The sequence below is a fragment of the Columba livia genome, chromosome 2, assembly GCF_036013475.1.
Source record: "Columba livia isolate bColLiv1 breed racing homer chromosome 2, bColLiv1.pat.W.v2, whole genome shotgun sequence".
Taxonomy (NCBI): domain Eukaryota; kingdom Metazoa; phylum Chordata; class Aves; order Columbiformes; family Columbidae; genus Columba; species Columba livia.
The window spans coordinates 44,770,584-44,783,773 of record NC_088603.1 but is presented as its reverse complement, the minus strand read 5'-3'; the positions used below and the strand labels follow the sequence as shown (position 1 = coordinate 44,783,773).

At 38.3% G+C, this 13,190-nt stretch overlaps 1 protein-coding gene across 2 annotated transcripts in view; it reads left to right on the top strand.

Annotated features, from left to right (window-relative positions):
• Window positions 1–8,475, top strand: part of TOPAZ1 (testis and ovary specific TOPAZ 1) — a 42,139-nt gene extending 33,664 nt beyond the window's left edge. For both annotated transcript variants that reach the window (XM_065051630.1, XM_065051631.1), the window contains exons 17-21: window positions 3,515–3,680; window positions 4,530–4,694; window positions 5,742–5,945; window positions 6,709–6,892; window positions 8,171–8,475. In XM_065051630.1, the coding sequence (XP_064907702.1) occupies window positions 3,515–3,680; window positions 4,530–4,694; window positions 5,742–5,945; window positions 6,709–6,892; window positions 8,171–8,417 (966 nt within the window). In that variant the 3' untranslated portion in view covers window positions 8,418–8,475. The remainder of the gene's footprint in view (window positions 1–3,514; window positions 3,681–4,529; window positions 4,695–5,741; window positions 5,946–6,708; window positions 6,893–8,170) is intronic.
• The last annotated feature ends 4,715 nt before the right edge of the window (window positions 8,476–13,190 follow it).

Sequence of the window (13,190 nt, the reverse complement as noted above, 5' to 3'; positions counted from 1 at the left end):
AGAAGAGAAGCACAGCAAAGCTGCTCCTGCACTTTGTGAACTGCTCATTCCCCAAAATGTCATCAGAAGTGTTTTTCTTCCATTGAAGAAGGGTTCTAAGTTCTGTGAATCTTGCAAAGACTTGGCCTCTCAAATAGATACCCTTTATAATCCTTTTTTTTGTTGTCAGATATTACAAATGGCCAGGGTTAAGAGACTAGACCTTTGACTGGATGTTTTACACTCTTTAGGCCTATTGCACTATTGATCATAAGTTCACTGCAAGATCCATTTCAACGTTAAATTCGTCCTTTTTTTGTTCCTGGAAGAAGCAGTGTATACCAGACCAGATCTCCCACACAATGCAACATGACCAGTGACAACATAAGGAAAAATATAAACCACCAATGATTTTGGTGTGTATTTTGGTCAGTGATCACATTGTGAACTTACCTTTGTGTCACTGGGCCTGATTGTTACAACTAATAATTATGCTGTACTGGGATGTTTCGCTTCCCATACAGGATGGCTTCTAGCATATATTTTTATGAACAATGTCCCCTTTTGTCTCTCGAGGTTTTTTTGTGAATTGTTGTTGAGGAACCCTTTCTGGTTTGCACCAAAGGATTGAAATGTCTTTTATACCATTGTCTCTAGGGGATAACCTTCAGGAATTAAGTTATGTAAAACCTATGAACTGCTCAGTCTGTTTCCCAGGTCAGCCCAAGTCCCAGGAGATACTTGACAGAGGTGCTTAGTCTAGAGGCAATACACCTGTTTTGATGAATCATTAATTTTTCAGCATCAGCTTGCTGGATGAATGGTCTTTAACAGGTCCCTATGAAGCTGCAGCATAGCGTGGTACTGTTTAGGAAGGAGAGAGGGTCTTTAGCACTTGTGTAGTAGTGTGCTAAAGCTTTTTTAAGCATTTTTGTTCCACAAAACTCAGCAGTTAGAATAGTCAAGATATTACTGGCCATAGAACAGAGAGTCTAAGTTTTTGGCATTGAGGAGTGATCAGCACTTAGATGCCCATCAAAGAGCTTAGTTTGGCTCGGGTTTTGGCTGTCTTCTTCAGCAGAGACAGCATGTATTCAGTATTTGTAGGGAAATGCCCTCACACATTTTTGCTGTTTTCCAGATCCATCTTAAGGGAGATCCCAATATTTGAGTTGCAGGACCTCTGATATTCCAAGGAGGTTCTTCTTCATATCCTACTTTCAGAGGCGCAGGGTGTCAAAAGCACGTGTAGTGTTTCTCTTGTATAACAGGAGTTACTAGAAGTAGACAGTTCTTACAATAGTATGATTTTTTTCATGTCTAGAGCAAAAGATCATTGCTTCTTTGAGAATGTTGTACTAGGCATCAAACCCACCTCTCAACAGACTGCTCACCAAAGTCTTCAAATAGCCTTGTAGACAACCTGTGTTGACCAGCCGTACTGCAGTGTGAATGAGGCTGAGCTGTGAATGACTTTCATCAGAACTGGCAGATCCCAAATTGATCTCTTCTTCGGGGATGAACTAGAACTGTTGTTCCTGCCTGTCTCCAACCAGTTTAATTCCATTAGACGCATCAGCTAATCCTTTGGTTACAGGGTACTATCAGCTTGATCCCATGTCTTGTTTCTTATAAGAAGTGGTCCAGAAAATAAGATAGTGATGGATTTGTTCTTTCTGCTGTACCCAAAGTAATTTTGGCTTTAGGACATGCCCTGTGTCATTTTATGAATATGTTGAACCGCCTAAAGCTCTAGATGTGCTTTTCAGATCATTTTCCTTTCATGAACATCAAACCTCTTCATCAAATAGCTTTGATGCTTGGTGCCTCCTAGGGGTAAAATATGTATGCTCTTTGGTCCTGAAGAGAATATTCTTTCTAAGAGCTAAGCAAAGTTCATAAACTAGATGTACCCCAAAAAAACATGCAAATTTGAGACATGCGAATAGGTCTTCCATGGAGACAGCTCTTCAAGCAACACTAGACTCCTTTCTGGGTATTTACTTCTACCCTCCTTTAGCAACTATTTCCTCCCCTATTTTTCCTGTTTCAGCTATTTTCTATCTTGAAGGACTTTGCCATGGTTTATTTTTACCCAGCTTTTTATGACTTCAGAGGATTGGCCAGTGGTTCTTGTCCAATTAAGGTTCTCATTCCACAAGCGCATTTTAATAGGGTGCCTTTCCTTTATAGATAATTTGTGCTTATAGCTGGATGCTTTCCACCTTTGTAAAGAGACACACTTCTTAGTGGCCCTTCCTTTTGCTGGAAGGATGGAGTAGATGCAGATCCTCCTTAATTTCGTATTTTGTCTCTACTTCATGCTTAGATTTCAAATTTCTATTTTGCTGTCAAAGTTTCAGCTGAGTTTTTAGGTATGTATTTTTCCCTTCAACCACATACATCTACAGCTGAATGGGTTCTTTATACCTTAAATGTTAACTTCAATGATGTAGTCAATATTCTTTGATGCTTTGTGCTGAAATAAACTATTGCAGATACCTGTAGGCCTTCAAAAGTCTCCAATTTTGAGCATATGCCAGGTCTTCTTAATAAGTAAGTTTCATTTTCTGTCAGCTGCTCTGGTCTCCTAAGGCTCCCTTCCCCTCTGCCTCCACGACCCTTTTTCTACCATCACAATGCTTGCACACACATGACCACAATTTTTAATAAGCCACCTCCTCATTGATGCACCCACTAAGCAAGAGCTGAAACAAATCTAAAGCTTCACCTGTGTTGCTTGACCAGCAAGGTGCAGACAGACAGGGTAAGTGTTGAATCCTGACTGTCCTTGCCTTCCTGGTGACATCAGTTTGCAGTCCCACCTTGACTTGATCATCATGTTTTTTAGATTGATCATGTCTTAATTATCTTTGTGACTGCTAGCTTTCTTCTATCTTTGAATGAAAAGGCCAACCAAAAAGTTGTGAAGAGGAAGCTTCTATAGCAAACCAGTATAAAAATATTAACCCAGAATATTATGATAAAGTTGTTGGTTTTACTGTTATAGGCCAAATTTTTTCCATCTTATTGTCCTGCTGGGTACAACTATCAGTGGTTTTTTTGGCTTATGCTGGAGTAATTATTGCAGTTTAACAGTTACACCTCTGCTGCAAGATAAAAACTCTCTGTATGATATTTTTAGAATTTTATGGGTCATGTAGTGCTGAATGCAATCAAAAGAGTAAAAATATTGATATACTAAAGTCAGCAAATACAAATTCATTATGAAGTATTTTTAAAATGGTGTATAGGAACATTATATAGTAGAAATAATGTGGAGAATAGTGTGCTGGGAACTGTTCGACAATGGGTTGGTGGAGGGGTTTTGCCTACAGTCAAAAAAACCTTACTATTCATTAGAAATTTTACTATACCTGTTTTTTCCCCTCACTCCATTTGGATAACTAAACTGATACTTTTAAATCTGTATCACTGAATTAAATCTGCTGTATTTTATGTAACTATACTCTGTGTTCACTGATACTGTTGCTTTCTCTGACCTTCCCCCTTTCCCTCTTCCCTCTTACGCCAGGGAAGGAAGGTTTTGGATAAATTGCATGAGCTACAGATACATTTTACAGTCTTGAAAGGACTTATAGGTGCAGAGAGGTTAGCATCAAGATGTCAAATTGTTAATAAAGCTGCAGAAATTTTTCTTAAAACTGGAAGTTTGGATGGAGCAACTTGGGTATTGAGAGGTAAGCTTCTTTTATAGAAAACTGAGTTTTGACTTAAATTTGAACAGTCCCCTTCTGTGACAGCTTTCAGATAAAAGTTACAGGCTGGTCTGTGTTATTAAATAAAGTTAATAACACTGGGACATCAAAAATAAAACGTGATACATCTTACTGGTTAGTACTCTTCTTGATGTATGCAAGAAATATTTGACTAATACCAAATTTTTTTCAGAAAAGTTTTCCCAGTAGTCTGCCATCAACACTACTCAACTCAAAAGCCTACCATAATAAGGGAGGGCTGCAGCTTGGAAAGTGACCCTGCCCCATGTAGTTGTTCTTTGAGCTGGGTGACTTTCAGTGTCAAAAAATTTTCAGGCTTGGGTCAATGCAGAGTTTCTTTACCCCTCACAATATCCACATTTAGTAAAATAGCTTTAGAGTTAAATTAAATAATGCATAATGGCTGCCTGTTTGGAACTCTGATCTGCTGAAAAGGGGAGAAACTCAGAAGTGTAAACAAGAGTAGAAGGTGTCCTATAAAGTAATACTGAGGATCTAAAATTTACTATTTGATTTTATATACGTACATAGATATATACATATTTATATACACAGATATATTTCTGTGACAATCCATTTTACTACTGTGATTTTTAATAAAAGGGGTTATTTACAGTATAAAGGTTTAGAGGATCCATCTGAGAAGTATTGGTGATACGGAACGAATTACTAGTAACTAGAACTGCATTTTCTGTGAAATTCTGAAATTTGTTTTCTGCTACAGTTTACAGTATATCCTTAATGGCAAAAAGTGTCAACGTCCAGCAGTTTTGGTTCGTAGAAATAACACTGCCCTGTTCTTTGCCACAGAGTCAGAGTGGACCACAAATGGGCCATTGTGGCCCTGTGATAAAGTGGACATCCTCAATCGACATAATATCTTATGTACACTAGTGCACAAATCCTTGAAGAAGAGTTTATACAGGCAGGCATTTGAAGTTCTGCAGAACTTACCAGGTTTTCAAAACAATTCTGGTAAGTAAAGAAAAAGGTACTGTGTTAAGAGCTAAAAATTTAACAGATTATTCTGTACTGTTCTTTTTGTTTGTTTTACAGCTCAAATTTTTTTAAGAAGATGGTTGTAGACAAGCCCATTTTTTTTTATTCCTGAGGGCGTAGTGTCAGTTAAAATATATACTGTACTCTGCAGCTCTTGCTGCACACATGCACACACACATCCATTCACACAGATACAGAGTTTGTACACCTGTCCTCTTTTTTCCAGTTGGTTCAGTTACACAGAGCAACACGAAAGACCCACTGAATTTTTAAGGATCATACACAGCCTATAAAATAAGATAAAATAGGGATGTCATTGGGGCGATTCATTTTATCGTAGCTTCAGACGAGGGCATTGTGTTTTTCTCTAACTGAGCTGGCCAACCTAGGCTTCTTTCACATACCATGTTAAGAACTGTGTGCTCTTTGGGACTCAGTTTATCTGACAAATTTTAGATGTGTACTTCAAAATGGGATGCGTAGTTACTTAGGCTCCACTGAGGAAACCTTAGCTGACACTTGTGTGTAGGTCTCAGTCCTATTGCCAGTGTGTGCTTTTGGGTATGTTAGGAGAGCTTAGTTGGAAGACCATCTGCTTAGAGAATCCTAAAAGGATCTTGTCCTTTGCGGCATGAGGTGGATACAAGGATGCTTGGTCCTACCAAGAAGTGGACAGTTGAGATGAAGTGGACAGTTCAAAGTAAGAGTAGAAGCAGAACTTTAAACACCAAGGTGATTTTTACTGGTGCACATTTTAAATCTGAGAGAGATTGTTATCTGATCCTATTATTTTTGGCAGGAAATTATTACTTGGACCTTAACACTTCTCTTTCACAGCATGAAGGAACTAACTGTATGAAAGTATTTTTGACAAATAAATCATTATCATAAGTTATCTCAACCTTGTTCCATGTTGCTGATAGAAGCAAGAGTCCTGATTTTAGGTACTGATGGAGAAGTGATTCTTCAATTAGATTTGCATTTGGCTTGACTCAGTAGTTAATATTCTTCATTTCATTTCAGATACTATAGATGTTTCTCAGTACAGCTGCCTTTTTAACAAGCTGATAAAAGCCTGTTTTGAGAGCAAGAACCTTGGGGTCTCATCTTCTGCAGTAGACTTCATGCTTTCAAAAAACATAGCTATTGATTTTTTCTTACTTAGAGGATTAATCACAGCTTTGGGAAGAAGTTCTTTGTGGTCTAAAGCTAGGACCTATTACAAAAGTAAGTTGATTCTTAAGCAATATCCTTCCCTTATGTTCTTTGGACGCTCATAATAGCTCAGTAAACTGGGGAGAAATGGGTAAGAATATCCTTTGTAAGAAGAAAAAAGTATTTTCCATGTCACTATCAGGAATTTATTTGTAACCAAAATGTTTATTGGGAAATAGTGACAGCTGAAAATGTGAATCTGTGCATACTACCTGGCATGAAATAAATGTAATTCTGATAAAATTGTTTTTTCCCGCTCAAGTTTCAGAATTCAAAAAATGCGAACCCTGAAATGGATAAAAAGTGCATCATTTTTTTTTTCATCTAGGCAAATTAGATTTCTTTATATGTCTGTCTAGATCTGTGGTGGTAAAATTATTAGTGGACCACTTGGCAGAGGAGGGGGAGCAAAGGGGGAGATGCTGTTCAAATGTGTTCTCACTGTGATCATTGTTCATAAAGCTTCTGTCTGACCTGTCCTAAATTGAACTTGCGTTATTATGCACTTGGGAGTCCCCAGATTTCCAAAAGAGCTTTTTAAACATCGCTGATAATATTCATTGATAAAAATAACATTTTATAACAGTGAATATTATGAGTGAATACTACTTGCTGTCTTCTGAAATCAGGCCAAATAGGTGAAATAGTAAAATCCATTAAGAGTTTGTTATTTGGTTTTTTTTTTTCCCCACACTTTTAGCCACACACTGAATAAAACAGATCTATATTCAGTATTGGTAATCCTAATTCCTCTTGTTTCTGCATTTACTCTCAGGTGCTTTATCATTGGGTTGCTACCCACCACTGCAGGGAAATTTATATCACAAACTTTTGATGATTCCAGCGTACCTGTCTGAGGTTGAGATGCTGTTGGCCATTGAAATATTTCTTGTTTCAAATGCCAGTGATATTCAAAGTCCAACGGCTACTAGTCAGTCTCTTCAAATAATACTGAAAAGGTTTGTTGTCAGATATGTACCATTTTGATTGTATTTATCCAGGTGATCGTGTAATTAATAAGAGACCTTATTTTTCATTGGCTGGGAAAATGAATGCTTGGTTTAAAATTTGTCTTTAGTCCATATTTCTAAATTGGTTATAGAACAGCAAATGTTTGGGGATTTTTTTTAATCATTGTTTTTATATGCTTGTACCAGAAACTTAACTGTTCCAGAGCGATATTGGCCTGTGTTCCCTGACCGAATGTGTCTGCTGCACCAAGAGTGTACTGTATTTTCAAAAACAAGATGGCTTCATATCTTGGTGTATAAATTCTTGTGTTCTGGTTAAGCAGTGGAGTAGAGGGGCAGAGTCAAGTTGTTACTCCTTTGAAAAAGCAACTGTAACATTTCTTGACTGTTCCTTGGAAAGTGCATGGAGCCATTTCACTTGATTCTCTTTCTAAGGGATATCTTAAATTTGCTAGATTTTTTCCCACTTTCTGTAAGACTTAGTACCTTCAGATAAAAATGTGTTTTGCTGCTTTTTCCTTTTGTCCATAAACCACCAACCACTCTCACTAGATTATACCTATAATTTACTTTTTCAAGACCCATTTTCTCTGAGATTGACTCATTCAGCATCAAAATCTGAAACTGCTTAGGAAGGGTACATTTGTTAAGAAGGGACAGGGAGATCTCCAACTTGAGTACTCTGTCTTCCTTCCTCTCTACCCTTCCCAAGGAATACATCTCTCAATTTTGTTCTTTAGATAACTGAGAAGTTTTTTTATCTCTTGTTTTCCTCTGTATGCTGTTGTACCTCTGCTTGTTTGCTTGAAGAGTAAGTTCTGCTCTTGTGAAAATGTAGGCATGTCACTTAGGCACATCCTTATTCCAAAAGTGATTGCATGCCAACAATGAGTGATCCTTTTGGATTCAAGCATGAACATGAATTCTTGCTATATCCAGTTCGTAAAATGGTTTACATTCCTTTACTGAATTTTCCATCAAGCATTTCTTCATTAAACATCCTGTGAATATTGCAGACCTACTTTGCACTGGCATTAAATTCTATTACTTTTCATTCATGTAAAATATGTTAAAAGATAAATTTTCCTAACTTTTTAATTCTTCAATCAGATAAAATGTGTCTAGAAATATACATAGTCTATTGTGAGTGAACGCAAAGCATTATTTTAATGGTTTTGTAACCTCATTGTCAGTATAAAGCATTTGGCAAGTAACAAAGGGCCTGTATGGTACATAATTTTGTATTTGTGGAAATTTCCCTTTCAGATGTGAAGATCAGGGAGTTCAGAGTAACAGTGACTATCAAGCAGCAGCGGAGAGACTGATCCTGGCTGCTCGTTTATCCGATCCAAAGCTTTTTCTTAAACATATGACAATGAATGTTAATATGGAAAAGGTTTACAGCTTGGAGCTTGCATCTGCTGTAAAATGGCTTCAGGAGAATATGAAGTGGGCTGCGAAGGTCTGGCTGTTTCAGCAGTCATTAATTAGTAAAGACTCTTTTGGTTTTTAATGGTTAAAGCAATCATTGTTGACAATAATACAAATTAATAAAGGCAGTTCCCACTGTGTTCAGACTGTGCCTTACTGATTTACAGCAAGGCTTCAAACTCCAGTTGTGTTTTAAATACTCATATTGATGGTAATGCAGATAGTAGCACAGAAAGAGTACGATTTTTTTTCCTAACTATATAGATTGTCACACTGGCTTACACAGATGTTTTGTGATGGCATCATTAGATTATGAGAAAGCCACAGCCTCGGAACCTACATTCTCCGTTTTTATGGAGCATCTAGCACTGTTATTCTTCACCCAGCAGGTGATAAGTACATTGATTGAGCATATCTACTGTTCTTGAGAGGTTTTCCACACTGCTTCATAGTCTGTAGAAGTAATACATATTTCCCTTTGTCTTCCTCACAGTATCTTGGGAGATTATTTTCCTGTGTGCCCCTTAGATCTTAATTTCCTTACTCCAAAAACCCAGAAAAAAAGCATTGAGTTTAAAATAACTTCAAGATCATTTGAGACATGCCTGACTACAGAACTGAGTCTACACAAGTTGCTCACAGCTGAAGGTTTAGTTGTGTCTTGATAATAATTTGTATATGGCTTCACATATGTATATGTACATGCTTTCACTGAAAAGGAAAACTTGCTTTCTCCCTTGATTGTGCTCTCATAGGGAAGTGGTTTTGCCTGGTGTTTGTTTGGTTGGTTGGTTTCTGCCAACTGCATGATGAGGCTTCTAGTAAGCTGTTTCTAGCATTCCCGGTTCTTCGGGAATTCTTTTTTCCAGCTACAAATCCTGAATCAGATTCAGAGCATTAATTGCTTACATCGCACTTCATCTACTGATCTGCAGCCTGAGTAAAAAGGGCCAAACATTTTATATCAGAAAACTCTCACGGCAAATCAGTGAGACCTCTGTCAATATTGATACTTCCCTGAGCTCCCCACTTCTGTAGTGTCCGTTTACATCTCCGGTATCAATCTTCACAAACATGGCAATAATACAGCTCTTTTGGTCCTGTTCTCCATCCCCCTTAGAGCTTTTTGTGCTGAAAATTTCTGTTCTCTTGGGCATAGAAGTTCATGAGGTTTTTCAAGACTGTTCCATCGTGAGTGAGATCAAGATGGTGGCATCAGCCTTCAATGTTTGAGAAGTCTTTCCTTCCTTTGAGGCAGTATGAGTCTCTTCCCAGTTCCAGCAGCATTATTGCTTTGTGCGTCTGAATCATGGAAGTCATCATGATCTTAGCGCTGGATGGTTGTAGAGGGTTTTGGAGGCATGTCAGTGTGTTTTTGTTTGGGGTGTTGCCACTCTGGTCCTGAGGTTCATGCTGTTAATCTGATGTAACTAACTCGGTGGACAGTTGTGACCCTCTTCAGGGTCAAGTCCTGACCCTTTTCGATACCACTGCTCACCCAGTCCGCCTGGGAGTTGCTACTGGAAGACAGAGGATTGAATCTGATGACCGCCAAGATCGCTGCCCTCCTCTTGTGCCACCTGTACAGAAAAATGCAGGGGTGGAGGCTCTTGTGTTTTCACAGGGTATCATTCTTCCGTGGGGGACTTACCTGCATTCCTTCTTAAAAATGGTAGATTCGGTACTAACAATCAGATGGCATTTCTATAAAGGCCCATTACCTCAAAATTTCTCTTGAAGAACAGTTGACGCTAATTCGAACAGACTTTGGGTTCCACCACTTGATATTCACCAAGATGGCTCTGCCATTTCTAAGGCTGTCGACCTGGACAAATCCAGGAGCATTCTGCTGCTTTTGTTTCCCAGTAGCTGGAAGACAGGATAAGAAGTGATCAGGTTTCAGATGAAGAATCTAAACTGATGTTAATCCAACCACTCCAGCATTAATGGCAAGAGTAATTTTGGAAGGTTTTAACAAACTAAAACTGGCAGTGAGAAACTTAAGTCATTTTTGCTAATTACTTTTTGTAAGATACTTCTTTGTAGCTTAATCTTCCTTGGATTTAGAGGCTATCTGAACCTCAGCTAAATCCCACACTTGTGTAAGCGGTACCAGATGTGACTAACACTGTTTGAGAGACGCAGAAGGACAAAATTCTCTTGCTAATCTGTATGGCTTGAAAGCTTGGGATGTTATAGAGACAGCATTATTTTTTCCACTATAAGCAACCTTGAATTTTCACTTAGATCATCCACAGAAAAAAAAAATTCCAAACGTTGCCTATTTTTCAGTCAGAGGTTAATCATTGACCTTCTAGCTTAACTTGGAACTGTGTAAAATTTGTGCAATGTTTTGGCGTCATCTCCTGAGTATCATCTTCAGCTGATAGGATGCAAAATCAGTCATGTTTTTTATATTAACAAGCAAAGCAAGCTCCGTGCATCATCAAAACGTCAGAAAGGTTCTTTTGAGCAACATTCTCAGTACCTTTTTGGTGACAGAAATTCCATGTGCTGAATAGGACAAAACCTCAATGTGGAACAGAAACAAGCCTGGAATGATGAACAAATGTTCCAAAGAATAAAAGTTCAATACCACAGAGACAATACAGATTTGCAGAGCCAGCCACTCAGTAGACAATATCCATATTGTTGCTTTTGCCCAGATATAAGTTACTGTGTCTTAGTAGCTGAAAGAACTTTAGTGTTTGGGATTAAGCAACTCATTTGATATATTTGATTTTTCACATAGGAAATAAAATGTATGTTTAACTGTTTGCAGAGGGAGACAGAAGAATGTGCAGAAAGCTTTTCTGCACTCAGTAGCTCGGTCTAGACAACACTGTATGTTGTTAGATGCACGAGAAATTCCCTTTGTGAAAATACTTCTTCAACTTTCACTCCCTACAAGGTATGCTCTTGGAAAGATTACTTCTGTTAGATGCGGACAGTTTCTTGTAACTAAACCAGAATAATGTTGTTTGGAAGACTTACCACAATTTTATTTCAAGGTATTCATAGTTTTGAGAGATTCTTAACCCACATGGGGACAGAGGTGACAAGCTGGAAATACACACTTGGTAGTTTTACCATGTTTTATAAAGTATATAGTGTAATTGGGGGGATCATTTTGGATGATTTGTTAAGATGTTAATAAATGTTTTTTATTCTTTATATGAAGTATCCAGAATATTTGTGAGTCAGTATTGTCATTAAATTATTTAATTCTGTTCAAATCCTTGTAATTAACATTCTTAGATATGCAGGAAAATAGGCAAATGTCAAAATAATCATGGAGTTTAATATCTCATAACTTCTACAAGAATCTAGACCATGATATTGCTGCATGAGGAGGTTAAGAATGTGTGAAGTCAGTCAGTCTCTGCATTTTTTCACCATGCTGTAGCACATAATGTAGTAAACACTCAGGAATAACTGGGCTGAATAACAGCAAGGCCTATGGGCTCTGCTCAGTTTGCTGAAGAATTCTAATGGATGTTAGTGAGAGTTTCACATGAGGAGAAATAGTAAAATTAAATGTCCCTGGTGTAGTAATCAATCTTTTAATTACCCAAAACGCCATACTCCTCCGCTCAGTAAAATACAGCACATTAAGAGCAATTACTAGTTCACATTTTTGTCCATTCACATTCTCCACATACATCTTGAATCTTGCAGGGCTTTTTTTTTGGCAAAAGCCAGGTCTACCTTTTTCAGTCTTGGCCCCTTCTGCATAACTCTTTTCTAAAATGACTGGTATGACGACTAGTATGAAAACTTCCTGCTGACATTTGCCTCAGAGCTTCTGTGCCATTGTGTGTGATGGGACTGGAGAAGCTGATGCCACTTTTTGACCATCTGCAGATCAAGGGCCAGAACAGAAACAAAGGAGCAAGGAGAAAATGGCTCAGTTGCCAACTTCATTGTGATGCTTAAAATTCTCCTTCTGTTAGGGGACAAACAGTAATCGAAACCCATGCTCTTTCAGATGTCATTTTTATCTGGTATAAAACAAGCTTTCCATTTGGAAATGCCTGAGCCAGTGGGATGTATCCTGGGAACTGATGGGGAATAACAAAACCAGATAAAGCCACAATACTACAGCCACAGCATGTGGTGGTGATATTCATAAGCAGCAAGTGTTCAGACCTTCAGCTAAAAAGCAGGAATTCATTCCTGTGCACGGGGGGCTCTGTTTGAAAATGGGTACCCTGTGCAATGGAGTTGGTTTCTGGCAGTGTCACCTCCTGATTACCTTACCCAGCTTCGTTTATTCCTCACGGAGTTAAAAGAAATCCTGGGTGAAATGAACAGCACACTTTTCTGTTGAATCAATTAAGTTTATTTCCCTATCTGCATAATTATGCAACCAATTTGCTTACATAACTGATGGGTTCTATCAGGAGGCAAAAACATGCTGCACGTTATGGAAATTATGCAAATCCCCCAAGGGTTGTGAGAGTGTTGATTTAAAGCTTCACTGAACGACAGATAGTTCCTAAACCTTGTCAGTCCTCCTTTTAACCATTTCTGCCTGGAAATGCTGTAGATTGTATGCAAATAACTCCAGTCCATAACAGTTAATCTCCCTTTGTTCTGAAACTCGTCAGCTATAGGCGTTTTTGCTCTGAGGTTATATTTCTGCTTCAGCTGCTTCTTGACACCAACTACCTTGGAAGAAAAATTGTTATATAAATTTCACAGAATCATAGAATGTCCTGAGTTGGAAGGGACCCACAAGGATCACAAGTCCTACTCCTGTCCCTGCACAGGACAACCCCACAGTTCACACCATGTGTCTGAGGGCTTGTCCAGTCTCTTCTTGAACACTGTCAGGCTTGGGGCTGTGACACCT